The 23,120-nt window shown below is 34.2% G+C and overlaps 1 protein-coding gene across 1 annotated transcript in view; it reads left to right on the plus strand.

Moving 5' to 3' along the window:
• ADGRL4 (adhesion G protein-coupled receptor L4) overlaps positions 1-23,120 on the plus strand; it is a 139,417-nt gene that overhangs the window by 87,028 nt on the left and 29,269 nt on the right. Inside the window, exons 4-10 of the mRNA XM_056815447.1 lie at positions 1,496-1,651; positions 2,056-2,126; positions 4,478-4,657; positions 4,752-4,935; positions 9,133-9,249; positions 14,812-15,017; positions 21,868-22,041. Coding sequence (XP_056671425.1) covers positions 1,496-1,651; positions 2,056-2,126; positions 4,478-4,657; positions 4,752-4,935; positions 9,133-9,249; positions 14,812-15,017; positions 21,868-22,041 — 1,088 coding nt within the window. The remainder of the gene's footprint in view (positions 1-1,495; positions 1,652-2,055; positions 2,127-4,477; positions 4,658-4,751; positions 4,936-9,132; positions 9,250-14,811; positions 15,018-21,867; positions 22,042-23,120) is intronic.

Here is a 23,120-nt window from a genome sequence, read left to right on the forward strand (position 1 = left end):
TTATAAATTATATAATAAAATATAAATCAAAATTATTATTAAACTAAAAATAACAAAAGATGGGAAGAGTCAATGTTAGAGTAGTTTCATACAGTCAAGCATATTAATATGCTGTTGGCTGAATTGTAAATTGGTCCAATCATTCTAAAAAGTAATTTGGAACTAAGCTAAAAAAGAAAAAAAAAAACTTATAGTTTCTTATAGGTTTGCACTGAGTCTTGAAAGAAGTCATAAGATTGAGGTGAGGAAGGACCACAATTCAAGGCATGAGGGACAACCAGTAAAAAGGCATGAAACTGGTAGAGGATCAGCAAGAAAGTCATTGGACCATGGAGATCATCAAGCCAGGAAATAAAGTGTAAGAAAAGTAGGAAAAAATTGAGGGGAGGGAAGAAGTTTGGAGAGAGACCATGCAGATCTGAAAATAAAATAAAATTTAATTTAAAAAGAAGAAAAAAGAGTGGAAAGGTAGAAAGGGGACAGGTTATAAAGAGCTTTAACAGTCAAATACATGATTTCATATTTGATCCTATAGGTAATGGGGAGCCACTGGAGTTTATTAAAAAGGAGGGTGATATGGTCAGCCCAGCTTTAGGAAAATCACTTTGACAGCTGAGCGGAGGACACATATACATACAAAAGCAGATGTAAGGTTACCATACAGTGGAATGTATTATAGCCAAAATGGGGTGGGGGCCATAGTGAAATAGCAATTTAATGTAGTGTTTGCAATAACTTGTGGACAAAAAAAGGAATGTTTTCAATAAGATAAAGCAAACAATTTTGAGGATTACTTTTCAGTGTTTGACATGAGCTAAAATACATGACTGATGCCTGAAGTACCAAGTTCAGAAAATATTAATGTAAAAAGAGGTTTGCTTATTTTTTTCTCATGTCACTGAGTAAAAGGATTGTGATAATTGCCCTAGAAATATGCAGAAAGAACCACATTTTAGATGTCACTAAAGAAACAGCAGAAACAATTAGACATTTCTGATTTATATATTTATGTAACTTAAATAAATGTATTATGTATTAATTACTAATGATTTATAAATTAATTTAAAGAACCAGATCTTTATTAAATTAGTTTTCAAAGGCATACCTTGGGTACACAGAATGTATTCAAGCTGATTTCAGTCACCTGAATACCCTAATGCTTTTTATGTGTGTGTTTGTGCTTAATCCTTGTTTATAAGAGGAAAGAAAGATGCACCTGAGTTTGATCGCGGAAACATTTTTCACCATCATATCAAAAGTGATTGTTTAAGCCAAATGCTTTTTTTTATGTGCTCAGCTAAAGTTACCTTGTCATTTCTACTTGATATCATTTTCAGATGTGTTCCCATTACATTTGCCTTTCTATTTCCTCGCTTTTTTAAAAACAATTTTGTTATGAAATGGCTAGCAGGATGCAGTACCATTATCAACAAGGTAGCAAGGTGTTAGTCTGTAAATACTTAATAAAAAATTCAATTTCTCACAATATTTGCAGATATAGATGAGTGTCGTGAAGCAAACTCAGGTGCCTGTGGGGACCGTGCTAAATGTGAAAACGTGAATGGAGGGTATCACTGTGCCTGCAAAGAAGGTTATCAGCCATCCACAGGAAAATTGCAATTTAAGCCAGATGATGGCACTTATTGCCAAGGTAAATGATATTATAAAGCTTTCTCTGTTATGATAGAATGACTTCTTCTAAGGAAACCACCACTGTTCCTTAGGGCTCCAGTAAGGTTCATCAGCAAGAGAAGCAAAGCATTGTCATTACAACTGTAGGAGCATATAATTGGCATCCACAGTACCGTGAGTCAAGTTTCTGGATGAAAATAAGATGTATTCTGAAGACAAAAAAAAATCAGTCATGTTGAGGAATGAGCTTTTGTTTTGTTTTATTTTAAATAGTTTAAGGAAAGGATCCATATATCATTGGAAATTATTCAAATACATTCAGTAAGCCTATATGCTTCTTAATAACTGGGAATTGATTTATTCAATAAAACATTTGTGTATATAAAACAAAGTTACCAGATGGTGAATTTTCTTTTTCTACAGAAAATGTGAAGGCAAACTGTCATTTAGATGATGTCTGCATTGCTGCAAATATTAACAAAACTTTAATTGAAGTAAGTAGAATGGTTTATGCATAAGCTTTTAAGATCATGGTTTATTTGAATTCGATACTTTTGCTTCTGTAAATATCCTTTCAAGATGATTTTTAAGGAATGAGATCCTGCCGTTATACTTCTAGGACACTGGAAGGGGTTTACTTATTAGAATCTAAGACTTAATTAGCTTGTTAATTTCCTGTAATTTGTTTGGGTAGTATCAAAAATTTGATGAATTGGAAAATAACCAAATTGTTTCTGTTGCTTAGTGATAAATAGTGAAGATAGCATTTTTTCCACATTTAATTATACTTCAAAATTTATTATTTGGCGTGATGGAAATGTACCCAATAAAAAAAAAGTGGGGACAGCTGACAAGCAAGATAGCAAAAGACTGCCTAATTTTGTCCCATTCAAAGAAGCACTTGTTAAGTTCACAGGATAATTGATTTTGAATTAGAAGGAAACTCAGAAATCATCTAATCTAATTATTTCATTTTACAAATGAGAAAAATGAGACACAGAGAGATAAGGGGACTTGTCCAAGGTCACACAAATAGTGGCAGAAGAATGATTTAAACTTGGGGCTTTGTAAATCCAAGTCAAGAACATTATATGACTAACTGTATTTTCCCTTAAAGGTGTAAATTTCAAAGTGACAAAAGTGAATACGTTCATGACAACTGGTTCTAATATGATTGAATCAATGAAGTTGAATCATAAATAACATAAGTAACATCAAAAACAGATTTTCCCTATTATCAAATTTCAAGACTTCCTGGGTTAGATTCCAAAATCCAATTCAATGATTAATTTATGATCTAATATTTATATATGTTCTTATCACTAAGAAAAAAATATTTCATATTTTGGTACACCAATTAATCAAAGAAACCCAGTTCAAATCCAGCCTGTCACTTCCTAGTGGTGTGACCTCTGAGCAATGGACCAATTGCCTGACAAAAGGATCCACTGGGCAAGGATATGGCAAACCACTCCAGTATCCTTTCCAAGAAAACCCAATGGAGAGCTATGGTCAATGGGGTCACAAAGAATCAAACATAACTAAACAATGACAGGAACAATATTGGCACAAGTAAAGGAAGCATACAACAGGAAAGAACTATGAAATAAATCACTGACTTGTGAACTAGCTACTACTTGAGAGGCATCATGGTACCATGAATCATCTTTGGTACCGTGGATAAACCAGCTTTTCAGGCAAGAAGATATAGGTCAAAACCCTGCCTCTGAAAAGCACAAGCTATGATCATAGGCAAATTATTTTAATATTCATATCTCATCTTCCATACACTGAGAAGTACTGGTGGAAAAAAATATTGTCAGCAGAAGTTTATGGCACTGGTGAAATTTTCAGCCAAGAGCCAAATCCTGACTAAATGGAGTAGTGTAGAGGAAGAAAGTAGAGTTTAGAGCTCATGGAAAGGCACATAAAAGATCATCTAGTTCAACCCTGTCTTTTTAGAGATGAGAAAACTGAGTCCAAAAAGGTTCCATAATTTTACCAAGACCACAGAATTATCAGGTAGAACTCAGAACCACTGATTGCTGAACTTTTCCACTGTAACACACACAAGGTATAGAAGAATCTACTAGTATGCGTATCTTGAAAAGATTATTATTATTTCTTTCCAAAACAACTCTATCCATTGAAATTATTTGGTCAGATTATATAATTAATCTCTGAATCCACATCAGGGTTTATATTTAGACCCATGATGTTATTTACAGAGAAAGAAGAATGCCAAAGTAGATAGAGAGCTGCTATTTAATGCAGGGAGACTGTGTTCTGGTCCTACTTCTCACACAGTCACTTGAACTCTTAGTGTTCTAAAGTACTTTCTATGACTAAATTATAAAGGGGTAGCTAGGTGGACTTAGAGGATTGAGATACAGGCCAAGAGGCAGGAGGTCCTGGGTTCAAATCTGGCCTTAGACACTTCCTAGCTTGTGACCTTGGGCAAATTGCTTAACCCCAATTGCCTCACCCTTACGACTCTTCTGCCTTGGAACCATTGCCTATTATTGATCCTAAGAGATAAGGTATGAGTTTTAAAAAATTAAGCTGTAAAAAAAAAGTGCCAACCTACCTGGTAAAGGAAATTCATCACCAACATCAAGGAAACCACAGATCTTAAATACATATACACATATGTGCATGTATGTATATGCATATATGTGCCTTCTGTGTGTATATATAATCATGTGTGTATGTATTTGTATATACACACCAAAATGTATATGTACAAATGGGTAGATATATAACCCTGTTTTAATCTTGAAAAAATAGTTTTCAGTGCTATGTATTGATGGCCTTTCTTCCATCACTGTTCCTCTTTTCTTCCCAGATTAAGCACCAAAAGGAACTCAGGAATCTGCTACAAGAAATCTACCAAAATTCTGAGCAAGTACTTTTTCCCATCGATGTGCTTACCAATGTTGAAGCACTGTCTGCATCTTCTTCATCCTTGAGTTACATGAATAGCAATGTCTCTGAAAAGGAAGCATTTATTAATACAACTATTAATGTAAGTAGCCTGAGGCTTGTGATTATATTTTTCTCCACTCCTCTGAATAGCAAGAGACTGCAACACTAAAAAACCATGTTTCTCCTGCCAACAGGTTTTTGTTAACACCATAAACAATTTGGTTCAAAAGGATAAAATTACAGTTTGGGACAAGTTGTCTGCAGATAATAGAAGAACAAGTCTCACTAAACTGATGCACACAGCCGAGCAGACCATGCTAAGCATGTCCCAGAACTTCAAAAAGACAACCCAGTTAGAGATTAATTCAAGTGACATGGGTAAGGAAAGAAATCACTCCTCATACAGCACTCTGGTCTTGAAATGTGATTGCATTTTCTTTTCAGATAAAAAATAAATGGCAAAAGTTTTAGAGGAAGATTTACACTATTGGTATATATTGCTCATATTCCTCAAAAATATATAATAACATTTTTTATGTTTTAATTTCTTTTTTAACAGATTTTTCTGTTTTGAGTTCCATATTATCTCCTTCCTTCCAGCCCCTCCCACATCTATTGAACAGGGAAGCAATATGATGCCTATCATGCATGTAAAATCATGTAAAACATTTCTATATTAGTATAAAATTTGTTATTTTCTAATGGCAAAACTATATCAATCAATGGGTATAAATCTACTTTTCTCCTCCTATATAACTCTCTCACCCACTTCTATTCTTTAATTTTGATGGTATAGTTTGACTACAAATATATATATATATATATATGTACAATATATATATGTAACATGTATATATATATATATATATTGATAAAAGTTTTAAGACATGTTCGGGGAGGACTAGCATCGCTAGTGTGAAATTTACCAAACCCTTTTTAGGGCTGCTCATCTACCTTTGGCATCCATGTGGCACTCAACCCTTTCCTGTGACTCCAAGAAGCTGTGGCATGTACAGCAGCCATACCATGGTAAAACCTCTTTGGCAGATGGGTTAAACCAGATTCAGGATAACTGACCAGATCCTGAGTCTGCCAGCGAATTAGGGGGATGTCTGCCCCAAGCGAATGAAGATTTCCTCTGGTGGGAGGAGCAGATGAGAACAATTTGTCCCAACAGCCATGAAGAAGACTGAAACAGGCACTGTGGAACACTTAGAGCTTGGTCAGACATTGAAGATCCCAAGATCATCCACTGAATCTCAGACCATCACCTGTCATTCTTACTTTCATCTTGTCACTGAACTTCTCTGGAATTGTCACTGGACAGTGCCCCGGTAAAGAGAGTGATGCTAATGAGTTTGTGCAATTCTACCTCCCTTAAAGCCAGTTCATGCACAAGTCATGACAATACCCATAATGTCATCAGCCCACTTCATGAAGGACAAACAACAGAAACAACAATCATATGGCATCTGGTGCTACCCATACCAGGGAGGTTGTGTTTTCACACCTTGTTCATTTTCTAATTAAATCAAGAAAGGCTTAAGGCAAAGCATCTCCCTTCTCCATACACATACCTCTTTTAAGAGAATACAAACTGTTGCATCAGCAAGATTTTAAACAATAAATATCAATCCTTCCTTTTCTTGATTCTCATGCCTTTGAATGGAAATTGTAAAATATGGTATTATGCCCAAAATACCTTTAGTGAGCTTTCCAGGAAGATTGGTCAATTCTCCAAAAGAGCTACTGATTTCTTCTGAATTACAGATACTCTGATATGTATCAACATTGAGGCAATCTGGCATATTGTAAATAGCAATCAACTGAATTTCAGAAGATTTGGGTTCATGTTTTGATTCCATCATTTACTAACTGTTTGAATTTGACATTCATTTAACCCTTATTGCCAGAGTTTCCTCAACTTTAAAAAATGGAGAAAATTTTTAATATTTAAGCTCTTTTGACCAATGATTTATTATAAGGAGGATTGCAATGCACTTTAGAAAGAAATACCAAAATTATTATTGTTGTTATATTTCCATTCATATTTTATCAAACTTTTTTCACCTTTGACAGACTGAACAGTCATTACACTTAGACTTTAATCACATTCCTGTATGTTCTCACAGAATAGGTAAAACTGTCATTCAAAAGAATGAAAATGGGAAAAGTTACTAGATTAAACCAGATATAAATGGGTGAGATCTGTGCTGAAGGTGGCATAACTGTGAGAGCATTCAGGAATTGATCTGCAAGGTATCTAAGTGATGAAAAGATATCAAGGCATGGAAAAGATCTTAGATCTTATTTATACTCAGCAAAGGCAGCCTTATGAACCACCAGCTTTTATGTCTAATTTCATACACACTCACACACATACACACCAAAATGATTTAAGATTCTTTGGAAGATATAACAATAGTTACAACTTGTTTGATGACCCTTTGATGATTAATAACAGGTGAGATATAAAATAGGGAGATATGTGCTCCCAAAAGTATTATTCACCACTGTGATGGAGAAGATGTGGTGTCAAGTTTGAAGTGAAGAAAGATTCCTGTGGGATGGCAAATTCCTCCAGATGGCATCGTTTCCAGATGATATCATTCTGGTTACATCACATCCCAGAAGAATCAAGATTTTCCTTGTAAGATCTGATCATTCAAAGAGCTACACCTGATGACTATTCGCCAGAAAAAAAATCAAGTGAATTAATTATGCCTGATGTTCAGATTATGATAACCAAGTAGATGCATAATCTATTTTATCCATCTTTCTGTTCCTATGTGTGTTTACATGCATATCCGAATGTCCTCACTTATAGAGCTCAACCATCGGGCTGAGATGTAGATCTATTTGTGAGTATCTGTGTACTATTATATGTATGTATATAAATATTTCACATATTTACAGATATATGTATTATGTATGCATATATATCTATAACTAAAATGTATAGGTAACATTTTATTGTTATTTCTCTGCATATATACACATTATATAATTCCATACACACATATACATTTATATTGTGTAAGTATATAGATAGATATTCAAAAAGGCAACCTATATATACATATATACAAATACATATGTACATTTATAGATGTGTATAGTGTATTCAGGTTATCATAAAAGTTGGAGTATAGCTTTAAGCCTTAAAAACTTAAAGCTTTAATAATGTAAAATTGCACAAAGACTTTTGGAAACCCTGGATGTATGTGTGTATGTTTATGTGCAAAATCTGAGAAAAACAGTACAAATGGACAATGAAGTGGTCAGATTTAAATAGAGTTGGATGCCTAGAAATTGCAAAACAACTTGAATTTTACCACCATGACCCCCCCAAAAAAATCTCATCTTTTAAATAGTAATATTATGTCAGTGTTGTATGGTTTCAAGTTATGGACTAGTCTAGTAGCTAGAAAATTATAATGAGTATTACTCAGAGAAATATAGAGGCATAGGGTGGATGCTAACTAGTTGCAATGCCTAGCAAAATAACAGAAATTAAGAATGTCATCAGAGAAATACATGGTTGATGAAGACAGACTGTTCATTTATATGAGGACACAAAGAAGAAATAACAAGTACAAAGAGTGGACATTCATTGAATATCATCTTAATGTCAAGAAAATCAATAAAATTCCATGGCACATTATATAGACACACTGTATAAGACTTTGGGGAGCTGGACTTGGACAAGTAATATAACTGTCAGATGTGCATAGGTTGCAATCAGTATCAATGGAGGGAGCACATATATTAATAAAATAAGTACATTTGAATATTTTAATATTATTGGGACCTGCCATTAATATAAAGTAAAATATTATGTTATTGTAAAAAAATTTAATTTCTATGTCATAATTCTTGTGTGACTGACTACCTCAAATATTCTCTATATACAATAACTATTTACTCCCAACATTGCATTTTTGTACTATCTATGGGTGCCTTAAAACTAGGTATTAAAGTCAGTGAAATCATAGGATTAGACCTTTTTTTTAGATCCCCATTTTTGGCAGATGACGGCCACAGAAGTGCAGGGATTTCTTTGCCCAACAGTATCGATGGAGTAATATCTGAGTTGTGATTCAAACCCATCTCTGACTTATTATGAAATCCAGAAATAATAAATTTCTCTGTAAAGATTTTAGTCATTATGATTTATAGTCAATTAAAATGCATGTGCCCTTATTTCATTTATCCAGGGTAAATTAAAAAAAGAATTTCATGGAAAAAAATCTTTAAATTTTAGTTACAAATATAGGGTATCCCAAAAAATCTTTATTCAATTTTAAGCTTTAATAGACTTGAACTATTTTTATTACTATAATGTTTATAATTACTAATAATTGATAGCTCATGAGCTATTAATGCTTAAAACTACACTGAGACTTTTTGGAACACCTTCTATATGGACATGAATACTAATATTGTGCAAGTGTATGTTAATTGTTTTCAGCAAAAGTGACATAGATCACAGATTGAAATGTAACATTAAATCATTTTACACCTTTCATTACACTATTTTAAATAAATATAAATGTTGTAATCCTTCTTTTTCAGGTCTCAAATTATTTGCTTTTGATTCTCATCATATGAAACATATTCATCCCCACATGAATATGGAAGGAAATCATATAAAAATCTACCCAAAGAGAAAAGACGAATATGATTCTAATGGTAAGAAAACTGTTTATTTTTTTGTTGTGCTTTTTTTGTGAGTCATATCTTGCATATACTAAGTGTTTACTAAATGTTTATTTCAACCGAAAGGAAACATTAGATTATAGAGAAACTGGTCTCAGAGCCAAGAGTGGGCATGTCACTTAGCTAACCTTTCAGTGTCCTTGAAAACATTCTAAGGTTTTAAATTATAAAGCACAAACAGATACAAATTGATTGTGGGAGTGTTCCCGATGCCAGTGAAATTAGAGATGTCGACAAAATTGTGAGTGTTTGTATGTGTATGGTATGCAGAGTATGAACTGATTAAGTATAAATTTGAGTGTGTATATATATGTATTCTTGATACATTATGGTTGGTTTTTTCTAATTCAGCAAATCTATATCATTACTCCTGCAAAGTACAAAACTGATTTTGTCTCATATATACAGCTACATATATTATATATTGTAGCCAATTAATATTTGTTAAACTGAATTTGTTGAATTGAAAAGATATCAACTATAACATGCATCATGAATAATTATTCACCAGCTTCATGTATAACATATATTCATTTCAATGTTTTGCACACAGTAAGTACTTAAATTTTTATTGGCTTTGTTGGATTCAACTCAATATACATTCATTGCATTCTACTGTATTCATGGAAATGTACTATGCAATAAGAAAGATACAAAAATAATGAAAACATTCCTACCTTTAAACAATTTATGAACTAATAAGGAAGAAGCCATGTATATTAAGCAATGATAATAATACAGAGGAGCATATAGATCATCTTCTATGAGAAGGACAGACCACTAGGAGTAAAAAGAGTAGTAGCCCAGTTTTCTATTTCTCTTGTTCTTAGTTACTTTATCTCCATATTCTAATGTTGCCATATAGCAGACTAATTTATTTTTAAAATATGTCTCTCCATTATAAACTCCACAGACTGTCACTTCCCTTTGGGGCTAGAATTAGCAGGTGTATATGTCGCCTAATAAGTTCTGTGCCCCACTTGTTTAGCTCTTATTGGCATATACCAGCTAGACTCTTGATGGTAAATGTCTGTAGAAGAGATAGCTCAAGTACAGTGGATATTTAATTGCATTGAAGCTGAGAATATCAATAATTTGTGAGGTCAGATTCTTGGAATTAGAGGACTGTTAAGTTAAATCTTTCAGACAGCAGATTTATATGGTTTCTTTTGTGTGCATTTGTTATAGTAATTTGCACTTTTTATATTTTATTTTGGACATGTTAATTCCAAGTTAAGGATAGTAGGCAAGAATCACTGCCTTCTTCACCCCTCTGAAATATCTATTTCTCTTCTATAGCCTGAAGTCAGTTTAAAAGAGAGACTCACCTAAAATTGCATGGCAAATAATGGCTAAGTTTTATATGGAAGTATTTCAATACTTTTATTGAAATGATTCTTTGTGAATTTTAGAGTAAAAGTTTACAAAAGGAGTGTTAGATAATCTTCAGTGGCATGAACTACTCTTTACATTGAAATTTTCATTTCAAGTTTCAGGGGAAATGTCCAGATACCTGCAACAGTTGCATCTCACTATACATATCCTCAATTTCCTCATTATTTAGTTGATTATTAAATTAAAGAAATGGGGCAATGGGGCAGAAATCTATAAAATAGATGTCTCTAGTTTTTTCCCTCTGGAAATGAATAGCATTCTTTGTCATACATTCATCAGAATTGTCTTGGATCATTGTATTGCTCAAAATAGCCAAATCTTTCACAGTTGATCACCATACATTATTGTTTTTACTATATACAATGGTCTTCTGATCCTGGACCACTCCTCTCTGCATCAGTTCATATATGAACATACATCAGTTCATTCAGTCTTTCCAGGTTTTTCTGATCTCATCCTGCTCATCATTTCTAGTAACACAAACGCATTCCATCACAATCATATACCATAATTTATTCAACCATTCCCCAAATGATGGACATCCCCTCAATGCCCACCTATTTGTAACTATAAAAAAGGTACTAGAGATATTTTTGTACAAGTAGATTCTTTCCCTTTTTATCTCTTTAGTATACAGACCTATTAATGGTACTGAATCAAAGAGTATGCACAATCTTATACACCTTTAGGCATAGTTACAAATTGCCCTCCAGAAAGGTTGGATCATTTCACAACCCCACCAACAATGTATTAGTGTCCCAATTTTGCCCCATCTCCTCCAACATTTGTCAGTTTTCTCTACTGCCATATTAGCTAAAATGATCAATGTGAGATGGTGCCTCAGAGATGTTTTAATTTGCATTGTTCTAATCAATAGTGATTTCAAAATTTTTTCATATGATTATATGTAGCTTTGATTTCTTCATCTGAAAACTGCTTGTTCATACCCTTTAGCCATTTGTCAATTGGGGAATTACTTGTTTTCTTATAAATTTTAATTAGTTTTCTATATCAGTTTTCTCATTTTTAAAAATGAAGCCTTTATTGGAGAAATTTGTTTTAAATTTTTTCCCACTTTGTTGTTTCCCTTTTAAGCTTGGCTGCATTGGTTTTATTTGTACAAATTCTTTTAACTTAATATAATCAGAGTTTGCTGTTGGCTTAGAATTTCAGGGATCTCATTGCTGGCTTTGCTAACCCACTTTTTTGCAAATAAGGAAATTGAAGCATATAAAGGAGTAATTCATTTTAGGTAAGATTCAAACCCATAACTTCCTGAGTCCAAGTCCAGTATACTATTCACTGTGCCATATGTAAAGAGAAGATCTGTACATATAATCAGGAATTCACTCAAAACCATGACATAAACCTAAAGAATAGTATCAATAAGACCCAGAATAAAATGAAGCTTTTCAAAAATGCTAATAACAGCAAGATGACATTTTGACTAAAGAAAGAAAAGATCAAAAGGAAATAGATTCATTGCTTAAAGCAAAAGGTGTAATGTTTACAAATAACAAGAATAAAACTACTTAACTCCTGTTTTTTGTTGGGTTTTTTTTTAATATACCCTTACCTTCCATCTTAGAATCAATACTGAGTTCCAAGGTAGGTGAGCAGTAAAGGCTAGGCAATGAGAGTAAAGTGACTTACCCAGTATCAGGCAGCTAGAAAGTGTCTGAGGTCAGATTTGAACCCTGGACCTCCCATCTGTAGACATGACTCTCAATCTACTAAGCCACCCAGCTGCCCCCTTTCATTCCTGTTTTGCTTCTATTTTCTCCATCAATCAAAATAATCTTCCAATGGGAAATAATAGAATAAATATTTTAAAGAGTAAATTAAAGCCCCTCTCAATGAATGTGTAGTTTAAGATGCCAGTTAGGTGGATTTGTAGCTAATTTAACCTATCATTCAACCATCATCATCTGGTTTTGACTATTCATTTCAATATTTTTTTTTGTTGATTTGCATGAAGGGAGAGAAAGCATGCTCACAAAACTTACAGATAGAATAAAATGGGGAGATGTTACTTTCAAGTAATGACCAGATTCAAAATCATCTCAATAGATTATAATGATATACAAAAAAAAAACAAGAAATGAAATTTAACAAGAATGAATCAGTCAAAGGGGCAGCTGAGTAGCTGGGTGGATTGAGAGCCAGGCCTAGAAACAGGAAGTCCTGGGTTCAAATCTGACCTCAGACACTTCCCAGCTGTGTGACCCTGGGCAAGTCACTTAACCCCCATTGCCTAACCCTCACCACTCTTCTGCCTTAGAGCCAATAACAGTACTGATTCCACGATGGAAGGTAAGGGTTTAAAAAAAAAAGAGTGAATCATTCAAGAAACACACATTTACTTAGCTACCTGTTATTTGCTGACATTTCTAGGAGCTGAGACTACAAAATCAAAAATCAAGACACAAGCTTCAAAATCATCTGCACAATATAAGATGAAGGTGGTCTGACTTTAAAGCAATTCACATGAAAAAGTTCTAGGGAGTTTAATTAGCCACAAACTGAACATGAGTATGTTGTTGTTCCTAAAGAAATCCATGAAGTCTTTTATTTCCTTAATAAAAATAGAATATATTTATTACAAATGCTGTGGTAGAAAAGACAGAACTGAGAGCAATGAGATCTGTTTTCTCACTTGTTTGACCTTGAACAAACCATAACCTCTTAGAATTTAGTTTCCTTTATCTTTAAAATAAAGTATTTGGCCTGAATAATACCAAGCAACTAATTGTCTACAACAGTAGTAAAGACTTTCACTCCAAAATACACTAGTCACATGATATTTGGTAGCATAAGATTCCTTTCTTGAGTCATATTTTTCACAGGGACCATAACAAACAAGTCAATATCCAGACACAAATTAGCAACATAGTGAAACTTCTGGAAACGATGTTAAGTGAATAGCCATCGAAGGAATTAGAGATGCTTAGCCTGAAAAAGATAAGACTAACGCTAAGATGCTTAAGGGACTGGCATGTGAAAAAATGGATTAGATTCATTTTATGCTGCTCCAGAGTTTAGGACTAGGATTAGTAAATGGAATTAGAGGGAGGCAGATGGAATGTGCTACCTTACAGAGCAGTGCATTCTCCATTTCTTGGAAGAATAAATGATTAGAATCCAAGATTAGAATCATAGAATCATGGAATTTAGAGTTGAAAAAAAGTTGTCTTAAAGATTATTTAGTCCAGCTTCTAACCAATGCAGGAATTCCTTCTGTAACTACTTTGATAAATGGTCATCTAGTAAACTCATTATATTCCAGAACATTCCATTTTTTAATAGGTTCTTAGCTTGGTATTCTTCATTCTGAAAAGAAACTTCTCTCTATAATTTTGACTCTCTGATCATAGTTCTAGACTTCATGGTTCTACATAATATGTCTGATTACTCTTCTACATTAACAGCTCTTTAGATATTTGGATGCATCTATCATGGCTTTCCTAAATCATTTCAGGAATATATTCCTTAAAATGACTGGATAATCAATCTAAGTGACCTTTAGAATCCTTCTGACTCAAATTATAAAATTTGTTGACAATTTCTATTCAGAACTCTGTCCTATGTAAAATATTTGAAATGCATCTAGCATCCTAGTCATGTACTTTTCCTGTTTGTAAACTGCAAACTCTCATATTAATTATCTTTATTCTGGATTGGACTATGGAATTATATAAAACATTTCCACATATTCTGTATATGGGGAAAACTGCTTTCAAAAAAAAATACCTACCCCTAATCTTAGATGTTTGTATATTTATAGCCCTGGGTTTCTGCCTTTCCTTTGTTGGTATGTGTGCTAGGTAAACACATTATTCATTTCAGTAAGACTTGAAGTACTTGCCTTGTTCAAAACACTATTTGGCAATGGAAAGGCAAAAGCTCAAATGGAAGTCAGACCCTGTCAGAAAGAACTTATATCTTATCAAAAGGATGCAAGATACATAGTTATATCCGTAAGACGTTTTTCAGTTTGAAAAGTTTTTTCATTTTCCCAAAAGATTCCTTGCAACTTTGCATGTTAAAGAAAAAAATAGAGCATTTATTAGGCTTCTGTCAAGGTCTCATAGGTTGTTTCAGATGGGAAAGCCCACCAAATATTGTTTGTTTGATTAACAGGAACCATCACAGTTGTGCTTTTGTGTTATAAGAGTATTGGAGCTTTGCTTTCATCACCTGAGAGTGCCTCACAGGAAACGGAGAGTCACGAGAGTCCTGAACAAGAGGAAATTGTGATCTCCTCAGTTGTGTCTGTCTCAATTAGTGCAAAACCAATGGCACTCTACCAGCTTGAGAAAATCACATTTACTTTAAGTCATGTAAAGGTAAGTTGCTTGGGTTATAGTGGGGAATGTTGGTCAATCTATCTATCTACTCACCCATTTGTGTATTTATATCTGTATCTATTATGTATATATTTATATGCACAGAGAGAGAGAAATAAAATAAAATAAGAGAGAGAGAGAGAGAGAGAGAGAGAGAGAGAGAGAGAGAGAGAGAGAGAGAGAGAGAGAGAGAGAGAGAGAGAGATTCTAAAATTAAACAGACTTTGGTTTGGTGTTAAGGATCTTGTTTCCCTTAAAAGTCACTTTGTCCTCAAGAAAATGTGTTATGTATTACAAGAAAATGTGAAGTTGTGGGGTCTGGTGAAATATATCACTTTCATAGGAAGGGAATTCATGTGCCTTGTTTCAAATTGGTATGTTGCACAGGACTTTCAAAGTGTTTGGGCCAGGTTATAAATAAATTCACCAAGGAGATTAAATAGCAGTAGTCCAAAAATGTTTCATCAGAAAGTTAGCACAATTCCTTTTATTACTTTCCTTTGAACTTTTTAATCACTGCCCCCCCCAAAAAAAAACACTGTCTTTTTCAATTATTCCTTTACATTTGAGACTGAATCCCTCAATGCCCTAAAAATTACCACCTCCAGTACAGATGGTGTTTGTGTGGAATGCTCTCTATTCATTTACTTGTACTGCCCTTTCCTGAGGTATCCTCCCAAGTCACTGGTTGTCCCCCCTCATTTAAGATCTCCCAGAGAAACACTTGTCACTTATGTTGTAGAAGAGATTATTATTTAGGAATATATTGGAATAAATGATAACTAACTTCCAACTCTGAGATTATATAAGAATATGGTAGCTCTATTGTCTTTGATGAAGGCTGCTCTGCTGCACAGACCAAAAGCTATGTCCTGTAGGTACTTGCCCTTCAATCTCTCTAGTTATGCTTACTTTATTTCCTATTCCCCAATCATCTTCCCAAGTCACGTCAACAACATTTACTAAATTTCTTCTCTACAGCAGTCACCAGGGATGCAAAGAAAATAAAGAATAAATGAAAACATGCTTTGCCTCTATGGTTGTCTTCCCTCCTCCCATCTACATTTCTGGAACATGATCAAATCAATTCTACTATTGTTCCTAGAAGGGGCATATCAAGTAATTCCTCTATGGACCCAGTCACCAAAACTGTAACTTTCTGGCCCAGAGTGATGCCTCCCTGGTAACCATCCCTGTACATGTCTTGTCCTTCCCTGTGGTTGTACAGCTCTTGAAAATGGTCTTTACATCTACATTTGTGACCCCAGAACTTAGCACAATGCATGGCACAGAGTGAATACTTACTGGCTTTTATTCATTTATCCAGTCATGTATTCAAGCATTCATTTTTCATCCTCTGGTTGTTTTGTTCACTTGCCAAGACAGATACCAGAAGAGGGCAATGAGCCAGGCCCAGGACTGAATAGTGGAAGGATCACTGGAATAGATTTGGGAAAATGTGCAGAGACAATGTAAAGGATGTCAGGATGAATGACAAATAGATAGGTCCCATAGTCTCCTTCTTCCCTCAACATATCAAGGGCTCTTGAAAAGACATCCAGAATGCTGGATGGATTAATAAGAAAAACTTTATGGAAAGACATAGACAAGGAGTAGATTCATGGTAGTCTGTACCATGGAAGGGAATACTGACATTGATCAGATCACACATTCATCTAAATCTTTATATCCCTTTTATATACTGTAAGGGTTAAATGGTAATAGTTTGACAAAAGTGAGGAAAGCAGTTGAATAAAACACTTAGTTTACTTTTAGAAGTACAGATAGAAAATAGAAAAGGAGGAAAGAGAGATTATTATTCTAATGCCCTTTGACTATACCTAAATTCCTAATCCTAAGTAAAATTTCTAAAAACCTACTCTAACTGTTTTCAAAGGACAGGTTCTTCTTTCTTGGTAAAGACCAGGTCTACCTACACTATTTAAAATTAATTCACTAACTACTTATCTTCCTAAATAAACAGACATTCAACACCCACAAACTTCTTAAATCATTTCTATCCCCAATTGTCAGTAACCAAAATGCCAGAAACAAGAGAGAGAGACCTCCTGCTTTCTTGAGATCCAAAGGCAAAAGACCCAACTTCCACCCAGTTCCTTCCTTATCTCTCCCCTCATCACCTTGGTAAAAGAATCTTCAGCTCTGTCTCACTGACCCTGGTCAGTTCTGCTCCACTTAGAAATCTTGCTCTCCAGCCTCTTAAAGAAAAGGAAGGAGAAATTAAGAAAATCTCTTTAACAATACTAAAAAAAAAACCCACAACACCAGGAAAATAAAAAAAAATCTCAAGAATTATAAGACCCAACAAATCATTATTTTCAAGATTCATCCTCTAATTCTGTGCCTTATGCTTCATGGCAGCAAAGGTGTAAAGGAGAAGGCATCAAAGGGATTCTCTGAACTGAGTTGGCTATCTTTTCAGTTCCACCCTTTCCACTTACTCTGTGACTTCTGTCAAGACACTAAACTTCTCTGCCCTCAGTTTCCTAATCTGTAAAATAAAAAGGCCAGATTGGACAGCTTCCAAGATCCCTCCTGACTCTAAATAAATGATGAGTCAGGAGGAGTATTGCCCATCCTATAACTGGGCAGTTTCTTCTATCAAATGGAAATCCTCATACCTGTATGCCCTCTATCAAAGAGTTGTTTTAGGAATGAAATGAGATCATTTAGATAGCAAGCTATCTAAATGGCAGTTATTCTTTTTATTTCCCACTTCTCACATATGGAGTAGTTGAAAATGTCTTGATTTTTCCAGGAGTAGAGTACTATTATAAAGGAACATCTTAGTACATGATTAAAATGTCTCAATAAAGCCATATGGAGAAACTTGTAGTTGACCAATCATTTCCATACTTAATGGGGAAAAAAAAAGATGCATTTGCTATAACAAAAGGGCCAGGCATGCCTACACATAAACAAAAATATGTCACTGTACATCAACAAACACATCGTACAGTGGAAAGAAACAAACTGTTCTGGGAAAGAAAGTAAATAGGAATCCGCAACATTAAACATATTGTGGAACATCATGTTGAGAAAAAAAGGTGTGAATAATTTCAGAAATGAAAATAGATTTTTCAGAAACAGAAAATCAGCCTTATTTTATTCAGCAATCACAAAAGAATAGAGGCTTAGTGTTAGGAGCAACTTTCAAGGTCAATTGGTATCTAAAGTACCTGAACAAGAATCTCCTCTTCTTACCATCAAACAATCAACAAACATTTAAATGTTTATTATTTAAAATGTGGGGCTTTTTGCAAGTAAAAAAAGGTTTTACTTTGGGATGGTAAGAAAAAAGAAAGATATACAGGACAGATAAGTCCAGATAAAATTGGCTGCTGGGGACTTTCTAGAATTCTTTCATCTTCAGTTTCTCTAGAGTCTGTGCCTACTTCCTTATAATCCCTTCTCAAGGACAGTTAGGCATGCTAGACACTGTGCCAAAAAGTACATAGAGAATTATACAAATGAGTCCCTAACCTCTGCTTGAAGACTTCTGATGATCTGAAACTCCCTACTTTCAATTTTTGGATAACTCCATTTCTTAGAATGGTTTTATTCTCCTTAAGGGAAGCTGCTTCTCTGTTACTTCCACCTATTTAGTTCTTGGTTCTGGCCCCTGAAAAAATCCAAATCCCTCTTCCATATGATGATATTAAAAGTATTTTAAAATAATCAGTATACTGTGTCCCTCCACATAAACACACACACACCACACACACACACACACACACACACACACACACACACACACACACACACACGCTCATACACATTCCTTTCTCATGTAACCAAACATTCTATATTCTGCAACTAATTCTCACAGAGCATGGTTTCCAGTCCTTTAACCACTCAAGCTGCCTTCCCGTAGGACCTTTGAATCTCTTTCTTGTGGTGATTGGTTTACATCAACTACATTTCTCTTAGATATGGGCATAATAGAGTCCAAAACTTTGTTTTTTATCTTTTTTCCCATTTTGAGAAGTAAACAGTTTATTTAAACTGATTGGGTTTAACATTTCATTTTATGTAGTATCTTCTTGTCTTTATCCTTTCTTCCAAAATGATGCCAATTTCATCATTTTCTTTAATTTGATGATTTTACTGAAAAAAAGATAATTCATGAGTGATTCCCATATCAGCAGCTAGTGATCTCATCTGCTAGTATATAATCAATTTCTTTCCTTCTGATATATTTTCATGCTGACCAATTCAACCTGTTCCAATTCTTTTAAACAAAATATTCATGATATGCAAACATGAGACTTCCGAGTCATCTGAAAGTCTTCTGTCTCTTTCATTTCTAATTCTCAAACCATTTTTCGAACATATTTTTTCACTTTTCTCCCCTGTGTCTACTTTCTCAGTGAAGTAATTGAATATCAAAGTATTTATTGACTTAGTCTGCATAATATTTTGAAGTCCATCAAATTTTGCTACATTTTCAGGGACAGATGTTGGGTATAAAGCTGCAACCATCTTCATAGTGGGCCCTTTTCCTCTATGCCCTCATGGCCATGCTGAGGCAAAGTACTTGATCATTGCATAATTCTTACTCTGGAGAACACAAGGAATGCAAATATTTTCTTCACTTTGTTTAGAACTTTCAAGTCGCCCTTCACCATCCACCCCACTCTATTGCTTTATCCTTCTAGAGAAGGAGATTCAAGCTTCTCAAAAGCTCTTCCAAGGGATTCCAAGATCTATCAGGGTCTTCCAGGCAGAAAGAGTTTAAAGTGCTTTCCAAAAAGTGTCTTTGGTCCTAGAACCACTCATGCTATTGTTAGAGAGACTTTTCCCCAGTAGGTGGTCAACAAGTAATGAATTCTTTGGCCCTTGCAACCCTTAAAACAAAAGTCAGTCCTGCATAGCCTCCTTTTGCTTCTGTAGTACTGGTGATGACATAGTAAAAACACACACACATGCACACACACACACACACACATACACACACACACACACAAAAGAAAGAGGACAAAAAGGCTGCCAAGAACAATGCGGTTTTTAATCCTATAAAGATTAATTTGACTGTTAGCACTCAAAGTGTGACATCTCTGTCCAGATGACAATAAATTGCTTTACTATGGGAGGAACTGAATTACCTTCATATGGTAATCATAAAGAAAAGAAGTCACCATTTTGTCATTTGACACATATTCATTGTATCTACCATCTTGCGTTTAGGCAGATGGTACAGTGGATAAAGAGATGGACCTGGAATGAGGAAGACTCATCTTCCTGAACTCAAATCTGAACTCAGATACTTACTAGCTATGTGGCCTTGGGTGTCAGTTTCCTCATCTGTAAAATGAGCAGAAGAAGGGAATCACAAACCACTGTAATGGCTTTTTGCCAGGAAAATCCCAAATGGGGTTGAACATGACTGAAATGACTGAACATATATGTACATTTCTACATACCATACATGTACACACACAAAAACTAGTATGTCTAAGTACTTCAGTATTATTCCAAATACCTAACTCAATGCCTGGCACACAGAAGGTTCTTAATAAATGCAGGATGATCCATTGATATTCTGTGAAATAAATTATATTTTATTCTTACCTGTATGTCTAAAGTAGACTAAACCAGCATAGCATGAAAATTTTACATAAAGATATGAAATACAAAATATTACCAACTCAACACACTTCCCAGTACAGAGTAAGATTACCAGGACAGAAAATGTAATGAGAAAGTGTAACATCCAAGGATACCACCACAGAAAACTCTGACCCAACTACTTCAAAATTCAATTCAAAGTACCATTAGCAACTTTGTGGCTCAATTGTCACAAAGCTTATATTCAAAAAGGCCATTGGCAATGGAATAAAAATCGATATAGTCTTTGTACAAAGTTCAATATTTTTATTCACATTAATAAGGAAGTAGTCATCTTTCCTGGGTTTAGGATTCCCAGTGTAGCATGTCTACTTCAATGAGAATGTTCTGATCTCTGAGTACTATATAATTTAGGAATCCCATTTCTAGGTCTAATTCTTTCACCTCTTATTTTTAGAATTTTTTTAAAAGATATTTAAGATTTCTCAGAGTTCATCCCCTAACCTCTATGGAGCATGATTCTCATCCAATTCCATTCCTAAAAGCAAATAAATTCATATTTTTGAGAAGTTTAATCCATGAAGATTCTATGATTAAAATGATTAGGAACAGTAATAATTTAGAAAGTGGTGTGCATGTTAAAACATGGCCATGGAGTAGAAAGAGTGATGGACTCGGTGTCCTACAGTATCTCCAAGTTGTATGATTCGAGACAAAGCTTTGTATTGGCCCTAGTTTAATCACCTATAAAATGTTAATAATAATCATATTTGCTATTCTTCTTCCTCATCTCCTCATCCTCTCTTTCATCTTCTTTCTCTTCCTCTTCTCTATCTGCCTCCTCTTTTGGTAACTGATTCCACTGTTAGTCTATTAACTCCTTAAAATCAAAGCCAATTTCTTATCTAACCTTTTTATCTTCTACAGAGATTCATACAGTAGATTCTTAGTGCTTCTTCAATTACATTATTGTTTATATTATCTTAGAATATCTGATGTTACCAGGGACATGTGATCTTAGAATATGTCTCCTTTCTCAAGTTCACTTGAATGACATACATTTTTAAATGGGTCCCCATTTAACCTGAAAGTCACACAAAAGGGATAGGTGCAAATGGTTCAAGAACTGTACCACTGGAAGAAAAACCAACACTGAGATCACAGATCGTAGAGTATCATAGCGTTACATTTCAAATATGCCAAAGTAAATGAAAAATTTCTTTTCTTTCTCCCTCAATAAAACAGTACACTTCTTTTTCAGCCTAGAGAAAAGTCTAGTATTAAGTGTGCCTTTTGGAACTACTCAAGTGACACTCTGAATGGCAGCTGGTCTACAGAAGGCTGTGAACTGATGCATTCCAACTCTACTCATACCTCATGTAAATGTAATCATCTGACACATTTTGCTATTCTGATGTCTTCAGGTGTTTCTATTGTAAGTGCATTTGGGGCTTTTACCATTTAGTATTAACAAGATGAGACTTGTAGGAGGTTTTGTTGAGTGTTCCTAAAGAAGAGAATATGTCTTTGATTCCATCTCATCTCTCTTTTGTAAATTCTACGGAACAAAAAAAAAAAAAATAGCCTTGCTTTTAAGCCTATATGTTCCTATATCCTCAAGTCCAGGATGTATTTCACTGACGGTGTAGCAACTTATTCCAGATTTCTTTGTTTGAAATGACAGTCAGATTTTTCATTTATTTAACCTGCTTTAGTAAATTATTACATTAGTATGGTTGTATATCTTGTTAACTAAAAACTTAGTTATTTGTATGATTGAATACAACAATGTTTTCCTTACACTAGCAAAAAATTACCACCATTAAGAGAATATGATTAGTTATTTGTGTGTATATATATTTATGTATGCATATACATATACACGTGGTTGTTGTGAGAATAAAATGAGGTAATATTTATAAAGCACTCTGCAAACTCTACAATCCTACTAAATGCTGACTCTTATTTATCATTATATAAATGCCTCTGAAACACTAATCTATGTATATATAAGGGAAATGTTTGTGCATGAGTTTGTATACACTTATTTGTACGATATGGATTACATGTAAGTATCCATACACATAGAAAGCAGAGTCAGATAGAAAGAGAGAAGGTAAAAGGAGGGAGTCAGAGGCATGTGTGACCTAGTAAGTAGAGAGTAGCTTTAGAGTTATGAAGCCTGGAGTTCAAGTCCTATACGTGACATTTACAAGCTAAATAACCATAATTAAGTCACTGGATCTCTCAAGACTTCAGGTCTATATTTTATATATTATATATGTATACTATATTATAATTTTATATATTACTCTATGTGATATATAACTAATATACAATATAATTTACAGATGGTTTATTGATTTATAAGGAGACAAGGAGCTTCCACACTGCAAGTTCCTCCAAACCCATGAAATTGTTGCTTTAGTGGCCCCAAATTCAAGTGTCGACATGGGTGTGAATATATATATATATATATACAGGAAAAGTATCTTCTGATTCATAGATAAATAT

Source organism: Monodelphis domestica, chromosome 2 (genome assembly GCF_027887165.1).
Source record: "Monodelphis domestica isolate mMonDom1 chromosome 2, mMonDom1.pri, whole genome shotgun sequence".
Classification (NCBI taxonomy): domain Eukaryota; kingdom Metazoa; phylum Chordata; class Mammalia; order Didelphimorphia; family Didelphidae; genus Monodelphis; species Monodelphis domestica.